We start from the raw sequence: 17,023 nt of genomic DNA on the forward strand, positions 1-17,023 counted from the left end.
TATCACTGCGGCGCCCACGTGCTGGAGCCAACGTGCTGGGCGTCCCAGTCCGCGGGCCGAGGGTAGGAAATACTGCGACCTGGGGGACTTGCTGAGCTTCCTAGCCCAACAAAGCAGCTTTTACAACGAGGAAAGTCCAAGACTAGTTCAAAGCTGTGGCTCCTGCTTGCGGTGTGAGGTTTGATTGGGAGGAAATTACTTTCTGGCCTCAGTTTCCCCTTCTCTCCGTTTATGGAGCGCTCACTGTGCTTTTTTTTAAAATTTTTATTTGCATTTTCCATGCTTATAAAAAATATCCCATGGTAATTCCCTCCCTTCCCCCCCTTTCCCCTTTGAAACTCCATTCTCCATCATATTACCTCCCCATCACAATCATTGTACTTACATATATACAATATCAACCTTCACTGTGCTTTTAAAGGCCTTTTGAAAGTATTTTTTCATTTAAGTTCTACTAACCCGAACGATCCATGGACGCAAAGATGACTTGCCTACTTAAGCTGATATGGCAAGAGGAGAACCCAGCTAAGAGAAACTTAGGTTCAAAAAGGAAAAGAAAACTTGGGTTTGAATCCTAGCCCTGCCCTTTCCTAGCTTTGGTAGGTGAACGAAAAGCTGAACCTGTTATTTCAATCGTGCCATGGCGATAATATGCCTCGTTTCAAGTTGTTTTAAAGATTGAAACAGGGAAGGAGAAATAGCTTAGCCGTTAAGGCGTTTGCCTGGGAAGCCAAAGAACCCAGGTTCGATTCCCCAGGACCCACGTAAGCCAGATGCACAGGGAGGCACATGCATCTAGAGTTCATTTTCAGTGGCTAGAGGCCCTGGCGCTCCCATTCTCTCTCTCTCTCTCTCTTTTTTAAATTCTTTTTTGTTTATTTATTTATTTGAGAGCAACAGACAGAGAGAAAGAGGCAGAGAGAGAGAGAGAGAGAGAGAGAGAGAGAGAGAGAGAGAGAGAGAGAGAGAGAATGGGTGCGCCAGGGCTTCCAGCCACTGCAAACGAACTCCAGACGCATGCACCCCCTTGTGCATCTGGTTAATGTGGGTCCTGGGGAATTGAGCCTTGAACCAGGGTCCTTAGGCTTCACAGGCAAGCGCTCAACTGCTAAGCCATCTCTCCAGCCCTCTCTCTCTCTCTTTGTCTCTCTCGTATTTCTCGCTCTCTCTGCTTGCAAATAAATAATTTTAAAAAAGAATCTATTATATATATAAAAAAAATCAAGCAGTAGAAGAATGTTACTGTGGACAGGAAAACACAATGTAAAATCGTCAAGTGTGTTCTGATACGGGAGATGTCTTAAGGAGGAGAGCTGACTTTATTTTCCCCTCCCCCCAACGCAAGTAGGATTTCGCTCTAGCCCAGGCTGACCTGGAATTCACTGGAACTCACAGTGATCCTCCTACATCTGCCTCCCAAGTGCTGGGATCAAAGGCATGTGCCACCACGCCCGCACGAGGGTGACTTTTTTTTTTTTTTAATTTTATTTATTTATTTATTTGAGAGCAACAGACACAGAGACAAAGACAGATAGAGGGAGAGAGAGAATGGGTGCGCCAGGGCTTCCAGCCTCTGCAAACGAACTCCAGATGCGTGCGCCCCCTTGTGCATCTGGCTAACGTGGGACCTGGGGAACCGAGCCTCGAACCGGGGTCCTTAGGCTTCACAGGCAAGCGCTTAACCGCTAAGCCATCTCTCCAGCCCACGAGGGTGACTTTTAAAACAGCAAAAAAGATTGAGTAGGAAAGTGGAAATTCTTTGTAAAGTAGTTTTTGTAAAAAGGTATCACTCCTTGAAGTAGGGTTTTGTTTTTGGTGGAGGGAGGATCCTTGGCTGATCATTAGTGGTAGTGCAGACAAGTGTGCCCTGAAATCTGAAGAAAAGAGACCTCTGGTATGTCCATGGCGGGAGTGGGGGGGGGGTGGGGTGGGGCCGCGGGGGTGGGGGGGGCGGGGCGGCTCTTGGGAAGGAGGTGCTGTTGGAGCAAGTCCTGTGACTCCAAACGTTCTGGGTGTGTGGAAATCATGCCAGGTCCCATCTTACATCTGAGATAGTATCTTGGGGAGGGTCCAGAGTATGATGATGTGGACAGGCTTTGAGAGGCGGGCTTTGAAGTCTGGAAGAGTTCCTTTCTCTGGGTTTTACTGACTCAGAGCTTTCCATCTAGAGCCTTTCTCTGAGGAGGAGAGCACAGCAGAGTACAGTGATTAAGGGTGTGGGAACTGGACTCCGGCAAGTCTGGCACTGGCCAGTTTTCAGCTGTTTGATTTGGTTTGGTTTCTTGGCTTCTCTGTGTCTCATGTTTAAGGGACATGACTCAGTGGTTAAAGGCACTTGATGCCAAAGCCTGTCAGGACAGGGTTTGCTTCCCCACTATCTATGTACCCACTACCCAGATGCATAAAGTGGTGCATGCATCTGGAGTTCATTTGTAGCAGCAAGAGGCCCGTGCACCCATACTCTCTTTCTCCTTGAAAGAAATAATAAAAAATATTCTTAAAAATTAAAAGGAGAGAATTACTTCTTTGTAAAATCTGAATAAAATATGGTATTAAAAAAAAAAGAAGAAGAATTAGGGTTCTATCCTAGAGGTAGAGCACTCACCTAGCATGTGTGAGATCCTGGGTTTGATTCCCAACACTTCAAGGGAAAAGCACAACCAGACCAGTGGAGAGTAACCACTATTTACCTGTTGGAAGGTTGTCTTGAGGGTCAAAGAACTGTTACCTCTTGAAACTCTGAGCACAATGCTTGGCATGAGAAAACATTCAATAACTATGACCAGGGGGTCATCTTGAAGATTAAATGACAAAGCACATGTAAAACACTCAGACTAGGGCTGGAAAAATGGCTTAGCGGTTAAATGCTTGCCTGTGAAGCCTAAGGACCCAGGTTCGAGGCTCGATTCCCCATGACCCATGTTAGCCAGATGTACAAGGGAGTGCATGCGTCTGGAGTTCGTTTGCAGTGGCTGGAGGCCCTGGTGTGCCCATTCTCTCTCTCACTGTCTGTCTGCCTCTTTCTCTCTCTGTTGCTCTCAAATAAATAAATAAACGACAAAAAAATTAAAAAAAAAACCACTCAGGCTAAGGTTTGGCTCCTAGTATAAGCTCAGTAAGTATGCGTTAGAGAAGGTTGATGGCTCATGATGAGAGAAAGGCCTGGTCCCACAGTGTTATGCAAGCGCGCGTGCGCGCGCGCGCACACACACACACACACACACACACACACACACAGCACACGGATCTACTTGTGCCATTAAATACAAAATAAAACTCTGTTCTAAAACTCCCTAGGTGACAGTGAGCTGTTGTCATTATCTTGTTTAAGCCATTGACTCCTCTGGATCCCTGGACCACCTGGTCAGGAAGTGTCATCCAGCAGGCCTTTCTCCTTGAGGCTGGACTTTTTTCTCCTGTCTATCTCCACAGCCTCTGGCCATCTGGGTTCACCCAGAAACACAGTTTGAGAACCACTGATGGAGAGGCTCAATTCCAATGGTCCTGGCCTTGCATTCAAGGTCTATTGTACTTTAATGTCCATCTTGCCGGTCTATCTTTCAGCTTTATCTCCTACTGTACAGTGCCTGTGATCCAATGACACCTGACCCCACCTTTGGAAGCTCCTCTTTGTGTTATGTCTTGATTCAGGTTGCTCCTTCTGCCCCAAATACTCTTCCTTGCCTACTTGAGATACTTTGGAAAGTCCAGGCTTACATATCATTTTATTGAGTCAACCTCTGCTGCCTTTGTGTCTCCTTTGGGCTGGGGTTATGGCCTTTAGGGCACTGTCTCATGGTTATTTATGTGCCCACTCCCCACTCTAAGCAAGAGTAGAGCCTTGTTTGGTTCATCTCCATGACACCAGCCCTCAGTATGGGTCCTGGCGCAATGTAGACCTTATAAATATTCCATGAGTTGTAGGTAATTGAATTTCTTCATGACCTGGCATTAACTGTAGTGCTGTATCCTTCTCCCTAGATTTGGGCCAGTCACTCCAGGGCTCTTCTTTCTCTCTCTCTCTCTCTTTCTCTCTCTCCTTCCTCCATCCTCCCCTCCCTCCCTCCATTCTTTCTTCCTTCCTTTCTTCTTTCGGATTATAGAAGTTGTGGGGTATTTTTAAGTAAATGAGAACATTCTCTTCATCTGTCCATCTGTTGCTAGCTCTGGCCTTTTCTTTCTACCGTAGTCTCTGAGGCTCTTCACTGCACATGAAGGAAGGGGATGTGGGATCAGTTAGATCTGTGTTCAAGACCTTGGCCACCATGAACTCACTGTGTGACTTTGGGAAAATGCCTAAACTAAGCCTCAGTTTCCAAACCCCAAACTTAAAAATGGTATCTTTATTTGAGTCGGCAGGCTTTATGACTGTCTTGAACCATTGCACCATCTTCCCAGCCCAACACCCCCCCAACTTGAGATCACTGATAAACTCCTATAACGCAGCTCTCTTGAATTCTCTGCAAACAGCATCCTTGGTTGCTTCTTTTTTAAAATTAATATTTCATTTTTATTTATTTATTTGACAGAGTAAGAGGAAGAGAGAGAGAAAGAGAGAGAGAGAGAGAGAGAGGGAGGGAGTGTGAGTGTGTATTGGGGGGAGAATGGGCACATCAGTGCCTTCAGCCACTGCAAACGAACTCCAGATACATGTGCCCCTTGTTCATCTGGCTAACGTGGGTTCCTGGGGAATTGAACCAAGGTCCTTTGGCTTTGCAGGCAAATGCCTTAACTGCTAAGCCATCCTTCCAGCCCCTTGGTTGCTTCTTTTGTTCACCAGTTTTCTCTCCCTTTTTGGGTGGCCCTGACTCTTCTCTGCCCATCACTTCTTCCTTGCTCTGCCTCTATCTCCCTGCGACTCTCAAGTTAATTCTCTGAGTCTAGTTCTTGCCTGCCTTTTTGTTGTTGGCTCAGCCAGGGCCTCAGCAACACTCACCAGAGAGGACCACAGAAGCCCAGGGACTCTCAGCTCCACCCTCTCCAGCCCCAGGGTGGCTTCTGGATGTGCCAGCCCATGGGAACTAGCTGGGAGAGGAGACAAGGAACAAGGAGGGCCTCTGTAAGCCAGGATCCTAGGTTCTGTCCACAGTCACTGCTCTTTAGCAGCAGGTAGTACTAGAGACTCAGAGATCAGAACTCAGGACTTTCCTGCTTAGTGCTTCAATGGCTCCCCATTTTCTTAGGGTTCAACCCAGTCTGTTACTTATTCAGTTTCCTTCTTGGCCTACAGGCCCTGGCCACCTCTCCAGCTGCACCTACTTTCCCTCTTCCCTGCCCACCCCATTCCAATTTCCTTGTCCTCCTCAGACCTGCCAGCTTGTCTTTGCCCAGGCTGTCCCCTCTAGCTCCCATGTTCTTCCCCAGTAATGTGCACAAGGCTGGTTCCGTCAGCTCTATTACCATGTCACTTCCTCAGCAAAGACTTCTTAGATCACCTTATCTTTAATTTTTAAAAAATAATTAATTAATTAATTTGAGAGAGGGAGAGAGAAAGAGGCAGAGAGCGTGCGTGCGTGCGAGAGAGAGAGTGAGAGAGAGAGACAAAGAGAAAGAGAATGGGTGCTCCAGGGCTTCTAGCCACTGCAAGTGAACTACAGATGCATGTGCCACCTTGTGCATCTGGCTTACGTGTGGATTGGAGAATTGAACCTAGGTCCTTAGGCTTCCCAGGCAAGCACCCTAACTACTAAGCAATCACTCCAGCCCCACCTTATCTTTTTTAAAAAATCTTTTTTTTTTTTTTACAATATCCATACATATAGACACTATACCATGATTATACTCCACTCCACCATCCTCCCCTTTCCCCTTCGCAAAACCTCCTTCTCTTCTTTTCGACTAGTCTCTCTTCTATTTTTATTTTATTTTATATAATTAAAAAAATATTTATTTATTTATTTATTTGACAGAGAAAGAGGGAGAGAGAGCATGGGCATGCCAGGGCCTCCAGGCACAGCAAATGAACTCCAGACGCATGCGTCCCCTTGTGCATCTGGTTAATGTGGGTCCTGGGGAATCAAACCTGGGTCCTTTGGCTTTGCAGGCAAGTACCTTAACTGCTAAGCCATTCCTCCAGCCATTTTTAATAATTAAAAAAATATTTTATCTATTTATTTATTTACTTGACAGAGAAACAGGGAGAAAGAGAGAATGGGTGTGTCAGGACCTCCAGCCAGTGCAAACAAACTCCAGACACATGCGTCCCCTTGTGCATCTGGCTAATGTGGGTATTAGAGAATTGAACCTGGGTCCTTTGGCTTTGCAGGCAAATGCCTTAACCGTTAAGCCATCCCTCCAGCCCCCCCCCTTTTTTTGAGGTAGGGTCTTGCTTTAGACCAGGTTGACCTAGAATAGAATTCACTATGTAGTCTCAGGGTGGCCTCGAACTCATGGTGGTCCTCTACCTCTGCCTCCCAAGTGCTGGGATTAAAGGTGTGAGCCACCATGCTTGGCTTCTCTCTTCTATTTTGATGTTATCATTTTTTCTCTCTTATTATGCAGGTCTTGTGTAGGTAGCATTAGCCACTGTGAGGTCAAGTGCCAAAGCCACTTTGTATCTGGAAGACTGTATTAAAAAGCACTCCTCCCTTTGATTTGAATTTTAAATTTTTTTCAATGACTTCCTCAGTGATCCCTGAGCCTTGAAGGGTGTGACAGAGATGTCTCAGTGCTGAACACTCCACTCTCACTCTTCTGCACCTTGATGACTTTGGAGCACCTTATCTAAAGTAGGGACTGCTACCCTCCCTCATGACAATACTTCATTTTCTTGAGACTGCATCTCTCAGGTTGTAGTTCATCTACTATTGGTCTCCCTCATTTGAATGTAAGCTTCATGAAGGCAAGGACCATGTCTAGACTCATTTATCAACTATTTATCCATTCGTTATATTGAACATCAATTGAATATACCATATATCAAGCCCCTGGATATAGGACAAAACTTCCCTAAGGGAGCTTGCCTTCTAAAGGTGGGGGACAAATACCGAATCCATGGAGTAGCAGATGCCCTGCTTAGAACCGCAGTGATCCGTTTCCCCCATCAAATTCTCTGGTGTATGAGACAGTGAAGAGGGAAATATGCCAGGGAAATTGCTTGCTGTTGTTTGTTCCTGTTCTTCCCCTGGAATGTAAGCTCCTGGATGATGGGGGAATTTTGTTGGTTTTATATCTCCACCCTGGCATACAGTAGTTGTTGAACCAATAAACCTGTACCTGTGGAATGAATGGGCTTCTAGATGGAAGGCAGGTCTCAGCTCCTATGTAGTTCAAGCCAGACTACCTTGATCCGGATCTTGGCGTGGCCTCATACTATAACGCACAGTCCCATTCTCTGAACCTCTGCATAGTGGGTGGCGGGCTTGAGGGGAGGGGGAGGCACATGCAAAGTACCTGGTCTACTCATGGGCAACTAGTTTGCAGGTCATTGTGTAAGGGCTTGTCTGGGCAGAGGCCCAGATCCACTTAGCTAGCGGCTACAGTAGGGGGCCCGAATCTTGTTGAGGAAGGCAGATGTCATGTCTTGGAAAGGCAAAATTTTCTAAAAGCTCGCATTTCCAAGGGCCAAACCCTTCTTTCACCCCTTCCCCCATGGTAGAATCTCACTGTACACATGTAGTCCCAGTTGAGCCTCGACCGTAAGGCGATCCTCTTACCTCAGCCTCCCCAGTGCTGGGATTACAGGCTTGCGCCGCCACGTCCAGCTAAGCCAGCCCTTCTGAGTAGGTGGCGAGCGCTCAGTCCTTGGAGGTGCGGTGGGCAGGAATGTGGAGGCAGAAAGAACTCAAACAACTGATGATACAGAGGAGCCGGGCGTGTCCCCAGGTCCCTGTCCCAGGCCTGGCAGCAAGCGTGCTCACGTGAAAATGGTGCGGGTGCGCGCACAGGCCAGTGGGCCTTCGCGGTGGGATGCGTGCCTGGGGGAGGGGCGCGCCGGGGCCGGTGGGTCGCGGGCACCGGAGCAGCAGCGCGCGCCACCGCCAGCAGGGGACGCCTCGAGACCGCAGAATGCGGGGCCAGACCTGACGTCAGCGCCCCGCTCGCTCGGGCTCCCGCTCTGGACTCGGCGCCAGTCCCGCTCCGCTCCGCGCCGCGCCGCTCCGCTCCGGCTCCGGCTCGCCTCGGGCTCGCCTCGGGCTCCGGCGGCCGCGACCCCCCGCGCCCGGTCCCCCGGGGTCGGGGGGGGTGGGGGGAGGAGGAGCAGACGGCGGTGTCTCGGCCATGGCCCGCGCCCAGGCTTTCGTTCTGGCGCTCACCTTCCAGCTCTGCGCGCCGGAGACCGAGACTCCGGCAGGTAAGCGCGCGGCGGTCCGGCCGAGCTCTGCCCCGCGAGCTCCCCGGGGGGCCATGGCGCAGCTCGGAAGAAAAAGTGTGAGTGTGAGCTCCCCGACCGCGAAGTGTGGTGTGTCCGGAGTTCTGTGTGCAAGAAGAGCTTCAGGGGGTGCCGTGCCCGCGAGTCTGCGGACGCTGCATGGGTGTGCATCGAGGCGTCGGATGTGCGCGGTCTCGGGTGTCTGTCCGTGGACGGTGTTCGGGTCGTGTGTCTTGCTGCGAGTTCGGGTGTGCGGCTGGAGTTGTATCTGCTGGCGAGTTGCATTTGTTTTGCGCTTTGTACGCCGGAGCCGGGGGTGCGGGGGGGTGTGATGCTGTGTGTGGTGTATTTGTTGTATGCGTGTGCTGGGAGTGTCCTGGGGATCCTGCCACCCCCGTGTCCACCCAGGAACCCGTGGTGTGTGTGTGTGTGTGCAGGCGCGGGGACGGGTCGGGAACGTGTGTGTGCGTACGCGGTGTGTAAGTGTGGGAGTGTCCGGGGTGTGTGGTACTGTATGTGTGTGTGTGTGGGGGGGGGTCCGAGTGAATGCCAAGAGTGCACAGGATGCGTGTGCTGGGAGCGTGTCCGGAGGGCATGCGAGTGTGCCCGTGCGCGCTGGCTGCGTGTGCAGGAATGCTGCGAGTGTTGGGGAGCTCCTGGGCAGTGCTCGAGTGTGCCCGGGAACCGAAGGGGCGGCGGTGTATGTGTGTGTGTGTGCGTGTGTGTGTGTGTGCGTGCGCGTGTGGCGCGCGGGGCCGGAACTAGTAGTGGCATTGGCGCCCCTCGGCGGCTCGAGGCGGCGGGGCCTGCGGGCCGGGAGAGGAAGGAAGGGAGCGAGCAAAGGAGGGAGGGAGGGAGGCTCGGGCCCGCGGCCGCCGACTCCGACATGTCGGGGTGTTTGTTGTTTCGCAAGTTCGGCGCGGCGCTGGCGGGAGGGAGGCGGCGCCGCGGCCGCGGGCTGGGGGAGCTGGGGGCGCCGGGGAGGGGCTGCGGCGTCGGGGCCCCGCGAGGCCTGGCTCGCCCGCCTCGGCCCGAAGCCGCGGATGGCATCCCCTCCGCCAGGATGCGCGGAGGGCGCCCGGGGACCTTGGGGACAGCGGCTCGCTCCTTCTGCTGGGCAACTTTGTGCGGCCTCGGGCTCCGGCCAGGCCCGCGGTGTGCGTGCGTGCGTGTGTGTGTGTGTGTCCATGCGCGGTCTGCGGTGTGATCGCGCGTTCTGGGTGTGTTTCGGAGTCTGGGGCTGGGGTGTGTGTGTGTGTGTGTGTGTGTGTGTGTGTGTATTTGCGCGCTCGCTCGGATGTCTGAATGTGTGTATCCAGTTCTCCCGTGTCTGTTGAGCCCGTCGGGGTATGTGCTGTGTGGATGGCATGTCTGGGTGTGCTTTTGTGTGTGCGCGTGTCCCACAGCACCTCTTGGCCTTGGCCCGTTTCAGTGGACTCGTGCCAGCCCTCCTCTCCCTCGCCTGGGGTGGGATCCCGCTGCCTCTGCCCCGCCAGGGGAGAGCCCCAGACTGCCGGCCTCGGGGATGAAGTTCACAACCCCGCCCTCTCTTGGGCGTCTCAGGCCAGACCTCGCCGGGTTCTGGATCCTCCTAGCCTCTCACTGGGTGTTGAGGCTTTGCCCTGCAGCCTTGGGGCCATGGCATTCCGTTTGAGTTCTGACCTCTTGGTACCGGAGGGAGGCACAGGCAAGCTGCCTCCCTCTCGTCCTGTTCCCCTCCTCTGCCCTTCCCCCACCCCGAAACAAAACCCTACCCCACCGCCATCACCTTGATTTGAGAACATGCAAGTATCTCAAGTGCTGCAGGGCCCTGTCAAGAATCAAGGTTTGGGAGTGAGACTTAGGCAGCTTACTGTCATTCTTGAGCCTCAGTTTCCCTATCTGTTTCATGTCCTGGATAATGATGGTGTGTGATACTCAGTAGAAAGTGAAGGAAGATGATGTAGGAGGACCAAAAACAAAAGGTAGGTTTGAGGGCATTGAGAAAGCCCTTCCGGAAGCCAGGATGATTTGGGTTCATTCTGCCTCTGACACTTTTGCTGTTAGTGTGACCTTGGGCAAGTCACCACACTTCCAAAGTGACTAGCACTTTTGTAGCCATTACTAGTAGGGCCTAATTCAGAAGCCCTGGGCAGAGGTGGGATAGAAGCCCACTTCCCTCAGCGTGGGCAGAGCCCTGCCTGCTGCCTGTGATTTGAAGCCAGGGGTACCTGGGTTCCAATTCTTTCTCTGCTACTTGTTGCTAGCGTGACTCCTGGGGGGCGGGCTGTGCATGGTGTCTCCTAGCTGTGGAAACGTGGCAGTAATTTATCTATTCTATTGTGCTCTGGTTCGTTCTGTTCTTTTGGTCGCTGGAGTTGTGGATAGCAGGAATGAAGGCAAGATGCCCAGTGGTTTCAGGTTGGGCAATCAGGGCTTGTCAGGGCCACCTACCCTTCTCCCTGGGGTGGCGGGGAGTGGTCTCAGTAGAAAGCTAGGAGGGTGGCTAGAATTAGGTGTTGCACTTTTGGGCTGCCTTCTGCCCAGCTTTAGTGGCAGGGGAGGTCCAGGGTGCCACCCAGCTTGCTGGAGGCATGTTACTAGCCTTGCATGCTCTTCCCAGGGGGCTTGTGTGGTGGCCTCCACACACAGGACTGGGTCAGTCAGAGTGTACTCTCCCTTACCTCTCCCAGCCCACTCGCCCTCCGTCCTGATGGCCCTAGTCTGATGCTCTTCTGTCTCCCCTCCCTCCATCCTCAGCCATCTTCAGCCACTGGAAGGCACCAGCCTCTTCCTTCCCCTGTTCCAGAGATCTTCCTGAAATGCATGGTTTAAACTGAGATGAAAGCTTCACATTGCCTTCAGAGTTAAGTCTCCCCCCGCCCCACGCCACCCTGGCCCTGACAATTGCTCTAGCCTCTACCTGCCTGACTAGCCCCATCTTGTTTTGGGATCCTGTGATTTGGCCAGCCTAATTTACCAATAGCCCCTAAATCCAATTACCCACCATTCTTCTCTACCTTTTTGCACAGGCTGTGCTTTCTCCCCAGGCCTCTGATTCCCTGAGCAAGCTTGTTCAACACTCAGTTTAGATATCATTTCCTCCTGGAGCCTTCCATGGTTATTCTCTGTATTATTATTGTTTTTTTTTTTGTTTTTTTGAGGTAGGGTCTCACTCTAGCCCAGGCTGACCTGGAATTCACTATGGAGTCTCAGGGTGGCCTTGAACTCACAGCAATCCTCTTATCTCTGCCTCCCGAGTGCTGGGATTAAAGGCGTGGGCCACCACTCCTGGCTTCCGTGGTTATTCTCTATCCTTGACCAGGAAGGGGAAGGTGAGGGTTGATTGTATGTTTTTCTTTTATTTCCTCTTGAGGAAGACTTACTCTAATCCAGGTTGACCTAGAACTCATTTGGAAGCCTAGGCTGGCCTTAAACTCATGGCTACCTTGGCTCATGGCTTAAAGGTACAGGCTACTGTACCTGGCCGATTGTATTTTTACATGGCATTGTGTCCCTTCTCAGGCCAGTAGCACTGTAAGGACAGGCACTGGGCATCCCCGAATACTTAGTGCTAAGCACAATGACAGGACTACCTAGTTTAAGCAAATGGTTGTGACATCCAAGAACCAGTGTAGCAGGGTGTGATACAGAGACTTGTAATCCCAGCACTGGGACAGTTGAGGTAGGAGAATTCTAAGTTCAAAGCCAGCCTGGGTTACATAGTGAACTCCATGTCAGCCAAGGCAAACAGAACACTGTTTCCAAAAAAGAAATAAAATAAAATACAAAGGATCAATGAAGTCAAGTGGTTCGGGTTCAGAGCTAGAGATGCCAGATGAGGGCGCCATGACTCCACTGAAGGTAGAAACTAAGCAAAAGGGTTTTCCCTCTAAGAACCTGGAAAATTCTGCTGGGGGATGGTGTTGTGTTGTGAAAAGGCCATGTCAAGAAAGTGTCATCTGGGAGCTGTGAGTTGCGGAGGTTAAATCCTTGGCAGAGACTGGAGAGGTCTCTTGCAAGTGGCCCCTGCCCCCAGGCTCCCCTCCCTGCCTCTCCTCCCCTGATCCCACCGCCAGCAGCTGGCAGGGCTGTCAACCCCCAGCCCCAGCCCTTTGTGAGGAAGCTTAGGCAGTTGGTGAGGCTTCGAGTCTCAACGGTCAATCTGAGCCTCTGAGAAGGAAAGAACAGGGAGGAGGGAGGAGGACCCCCCCCTCAGCCTTCAGTCCTAGATGTTTGGAGTAGGCAAGTGAGGCCACGACCTCCATCCTGGCTACTGTGGGACTGCGCCAGAGTAGGCGGGGTCGGGGGAGGCCCACTGAAGGTGTGTGCCTGTGTGATCCTGCATGCCCGTGTGTGAGATTGAGCTCAGGGGCACAGGACATGTGTGTACCCTGTCTTAGGGAGAAAGCACAGCTTACGCAATGGCACTGAGAAGAGATGGTGGCCAGGGCGTGTGTAGGGGCTGCTGGTGTGTCAGGTGTGGCAGGATCTGAGTTTAGAGTGAGGGCACAGCTGCCATAATACCGGGAGAGCCTCTAGCATCCCCCGGAGTGTGTGCAGAGAGCTCTGGGTGGGCTGTGTCCCCGTGCCTAGGTGTGGGATGGTGGGGGTTATGCAGAGGATAGCATGGCCACTCTGATCTGCAGGCCAGTGCCACCAGGTTTTGTGACTATATAGCCCTGTCCAGACCTATCTTATCCAGTGGAACTTTCCACAGTGATGAAATGCTCTCTTCCTGCAGTCCTCCGTATAGCGGCTTCTTAGTCACATATTCTATTAAATTTAAATTAGATACAATTCATTAAAATACAATTTAGTCCCTCAGTTGCAAGTCCCCATCAGTCCTGTGTTGCTAGTGGCTATGAGCATGCTGGTTACTGCAGGTAGAGGACATTCCCCTCCTTGCAGAACATTCTGTGGACTGTGTTGGTCTAGAAGCACGAGGCCTGCATCAGCTTTAGTGTTGTCTGGCCCACAGGGACAGACAGACCATCACTCAGCTGCCCTTGGTGTCTGTTCCATGGCCACTGCCCCCTTGGCCTCATTACATATTGTCTGCACTGATGCAATAGCTCCTCCTCCACCCTGTAAGCAGAACGCCCTTTGTAAGGCTGACACTAGGCTGCCACTCCCTTACCCCAGGGCACGCCATCTGCCAGGGCCAAACCCTTACCCCAATATGGCATATGAAACCGAGCATGACCAACCCTTTCTTTAGGAAACAGCCTCATATGTGCCTCTTGGCCTCTTCTCCCTCGACCTGACCAGCCTCCACACACTTGTGTTATAATCCAGAACCCTAGAAGCTGATGTGTCCTTTAAAAATGTTAATTATAGCTGGGCGTGGTGGCACACACCTTTAATCCCAGCACTCGGGAGGCAGAGGTAGGAGGATCGCATGAGTTCGAGGCCACCGTGAGACTCCATAGTGAATTCCAGGTCAGCCTGGGCTAGAGTGAGACCCTATGTTGAAAAATCAAAAAAAATTAAATATTATTTATGAGAGAGAGATTGAGAGAAATGGGTGTACCAGGGCCTCTTTCTGCTACAAATGAACTCCAGAAACATGTACCACTTTGTGCATCTGGCTTTACATGGATACTGAGGAATCGAACCCAGGCCGTCAGGCTTTGCAAGCAAGCGTCTTTTAACTGCTGAGCCTTCTCCCTAGTCTACTGTGTCCTTTTATGTCCCTCTCTCTTTGCCCGTGCTGTGCCTTTTGCCAAGACCTCACCTCTAAACTAGAACTGGCACAGTGAAGCCTCCCTGCCCCTGCCTGGGTATTGGGACAGATTTCTCCCCTGAGGAGAGGTCCCCTGCGGGCTGGGCTGCATCTTTGTCATCTCTGATCCCCTTATTGGGGACATGGCAGGGCAGCAGGACAGGAGTGCTGGCTTTGATGTCAATCCCTGAATGTACAGAGAAGGCTCAAAGGGGGTGGAGGGAGGTCCTGGGGACTCAGAGGGCAGCTATGGGCAGACTGATTATAAGTTTCCTTGTGTGGTCTGTGGACTGACAGGGGCAGGACTCCTGAGGTGGCCAACTCAGAAGATGCTGTGACTGTGTGACTCAGAGGGTCTGGAGCAGATTCTCACGGTGCAGACCCTAGGATCTGAAGGTGGAGCCAAAGGGGTGACGAGACAGGCAGCTTGGGGGAGGGTGTCGCTGAGGTTTGGGAGGTTGAAGGCAGAAGCTGGGAGAAGGGCTGGGATGGGGTACTGTTGGGGTACTGCTAATGGCTGGGGGGAACCAGTGAGGGCTGGGGGACAACTGGGGACCGGGAAGTAGCTATTGAGGGTAACACCTCTGAGGACTGGGACAACTGGCAGAGAGAGAGCAGGTGGTGGTGGAGGAGTGACAGGGTGGGGGACAGCTGGGGGACGGAGAGCAGACCGATGAGGGGTAAGCGCTCACAAACGGGAGGTGCCGTACGCCGATCTGGGTGGGGCCTCAGCTGAGAGCGGGGGAGGCATGGGACTCCGAAGGCACACGTGTGCGCGCGTTGTTGATCCTGGTGGTCACGTGTGTGCGCGTAGAGCGTGGTGAGTGGGAGCGTGGGCTCAGGCACCACACCATGGGGGTCTTAATCCCAGCTTAACTATTTGCAGTACTTGAGGGACACCTGGGAAGGTACTGACCTCTCTGGGTCTTATCATGGTCCCCTCTGGGAAATGGGGTTGGTAATAGGACACACCGCCTGGGGCCATTGTGACAACATGTTTTATATTTAGACCTATTTAGTCTACATCAGTTCCTGGCACATCGTAAGCCCCACGTAAGTGTGAACTATTCTTAAATGTGTGTGAGTTTGTGCAGACCTCCCATGTGCTCAGAGAAGTTTGTTCTTGGCGCTTGATGAAGTCCAGGCCTGGGGAGAGGTGATGGTGTGTGGGGGGAGGGGAGTGGGCGGCCAGACCCACGAGGCCTGGCTCTTCTCTCCCACCTCCCTCCTCTTCAACACCCTTGTCCAGTGCCAGGCGTTAATCCAATAGGTCTCCCTCTGTGTCTCCCTTGTTCTGTCCCCCACTGCCCTGCCCTGGGCTGGGGCCAGAGCACAAGCTTTAATTGCCCCAAAGATTTTCAGCAAGAATCCGAATTCATTGTTTGCCTGCCAGCACGCTGGAGCCCTGGCTAGATATAAATACCTAGACAGTGTGTTCAGTTCTGGACTGCCGGCCTCCTGGGTAGTAGTGGCTTCATCCTGTGCCCCTGAAGAGCCACTGAGAGATGGTAAAGGGTGGGGTCGGGGGGGTTCACAGTAGGCTGAGTAGGCCTCGGCCTCCATCCCACAGAACCGCAGGCACTAGTTCTTCTGAGAAGCTGAGAAGCTCTCACCAGCATGGTTCCCCGGAGTTCTCTGCAGCCCCTCCCCACAGCACCTTTTCACCGGGTCTCATCTCTGCCTTGCATCTCGTAGAGGCACTGCATCCCGGCTCTGACCTGCTTAGGGTGTGTGCGGTGCTGGGATTCTGGACCCAGTGTCCCTGTACCACACCGCTCTTAGCTTCATGCTGCGCAACCGCAGGGCTGCTGGGCTGCATTGGTGTGCGTTTGAGGGGGCTCCCCTGAGTTTCCTGCAGCCGTCCTGCCATGTGCCTCTTTGTAGCTCTCTTCCATGCCAGGGTACTCTCTCTGCTTGATGCCAGTGTTAAGTTGGTAAGATGGATGTTCCTGGTATCTGGACAGAGCCCCTTACACTGTACCATCTGAGGCCACCCTATGGCTTTTAAAAAAATTCATTTATTTATTTGCAAGCAGACAGAGATAGAGAGAAGAGAGACACATATCGAGAGAGAATGGGCACGTCAGGGCCTCCAGCCACTGCAAACGAACTCCAGACATATGTGCCCCTTGTGCATCTGGCTTATGTGGGTCCTGGGGAATCGAACCTGGGTCCTTTGGCTTCACAGGCAAGCACCTTAACCACTAGGCAATCTCTCCAGCCCCCACCCTATGGCTTCCTATAGCCACCTTATGGATTTGCACCACACCGCAGCGCCTTGCTGCGTGGCCTCTGTTGCATTGGGCATATGGACCTGCTTGCCTTGGCCTTGGGCGCAGTGCCTTACACTGCAGCTCTGCACTCCCAACAGATAGCATGCTACCACAACACTGCACCGTGGCATCCCGTGCTGTCTCAGTTCTGCACTGTCCCTTTGCAGAAGGTACCTGCACTGCCTGGCCATGTGGACCTGACCTCTCTTAGGCACAGCTCAGTTGCATTCGCTGTCATATTTTGTGAGCACAGTGCACCTTTGCCTCGTAGAGTGCTCTGTCCCACTGTTTCACTGCCCTGCGCTGGGTAGGTGCCCAGCCCGCACACTGTGCCACAGCTGCTATGTGGCTGCCCCCTATGGCAGCATGGACTTTTACTGTGTGCATTATGATCTGTCACGATAAGGTGCTGGCTGGGTCTGTCCTCTACCACGTGAGCAGCCCGGATGGGCCACATCATCGCACCAGGTGTCTTTGGTGCATGTCCCTCTACTCCATACGGCACACTCCTCAGGGAGTCTCCACTCCCTGCTGCGGCTTAAGCATAGTTCGCTGGGCTGTGGGCATGGCTTGAGATTCTGCAGGCATCACCACTGCTTGGCACCTGTGTTGCGTCTCTATGGCACAGGACTGCCACCCAGGGATTCTGTGTTATCTCTGTAGGGTTGTGTTGTGTGACTTTTCCCGGGGAGATGTCAACACATGTGTAGGGCATCAATGACAGACCAAAGGAAT

At 52.3% G+C, this 17,023-nt stretch overlaps 2 protein-coding genes across 5 annotated transcripts in view; one reads left to right on the top strand and one right to left on the bottom strand.

Annotated features, from left to right (window-relative positions):
- Mecr (mitochondrial trans-2-enoyl-CoA reductase) overlaps positions 1-7,884 on the bottom strand; it is a 47,081-nt gene extending 39,197 nt beyond the window's left edge. The window contains exon 1 of the mRNA XM_045149742.1: positions 7,656-7,884. The gene's annotated coding sequence lies outside the window, so the exon portion shown is untranslated. The remainder of the gene's footprint in view (positions 1-7,655) is intronic.
- Positions 7,885-8,163: 279 nt separating this feature from the next.
- Ptpru (protein tyrosine phosphatase receptor type U) overlaps positions 8,164-17,023 on the top strand; it is a 95,146-nt gene continuing 86,286 nt past the window's right edge. For all 4 annotated transcript variants that reach the window (XM_045148833.1, XM_045148834.1, XM_045148835.1 and 1 more), the window contains exon 1: positions 8,164-8,293. In XM_045148833.1, the coding sequence (XP_045004768.1) occupies positions 8,221-8,293 (73 nt within the window). In that variant the 5' untranslated portion in view covers positions 8,164-8,220. The remainder of the gene's footprint in view (positions 8,294-17,023) is intronic.

Source organism: Jaculus jaculus, chromosome 5, assembly GCF_020740685.1.
Source record: "Jaculus jaculus isolate mJacJac1 chromosome 5, mJacJac1.mat.Y.cur, whole genome shotgun sequence".
Lineage (NCBI taxonomy): Eukaryota > Metazoa > Chordata > Mammalia > Rodentia > Dipodidae > Jaculus > Jaculus jaculus.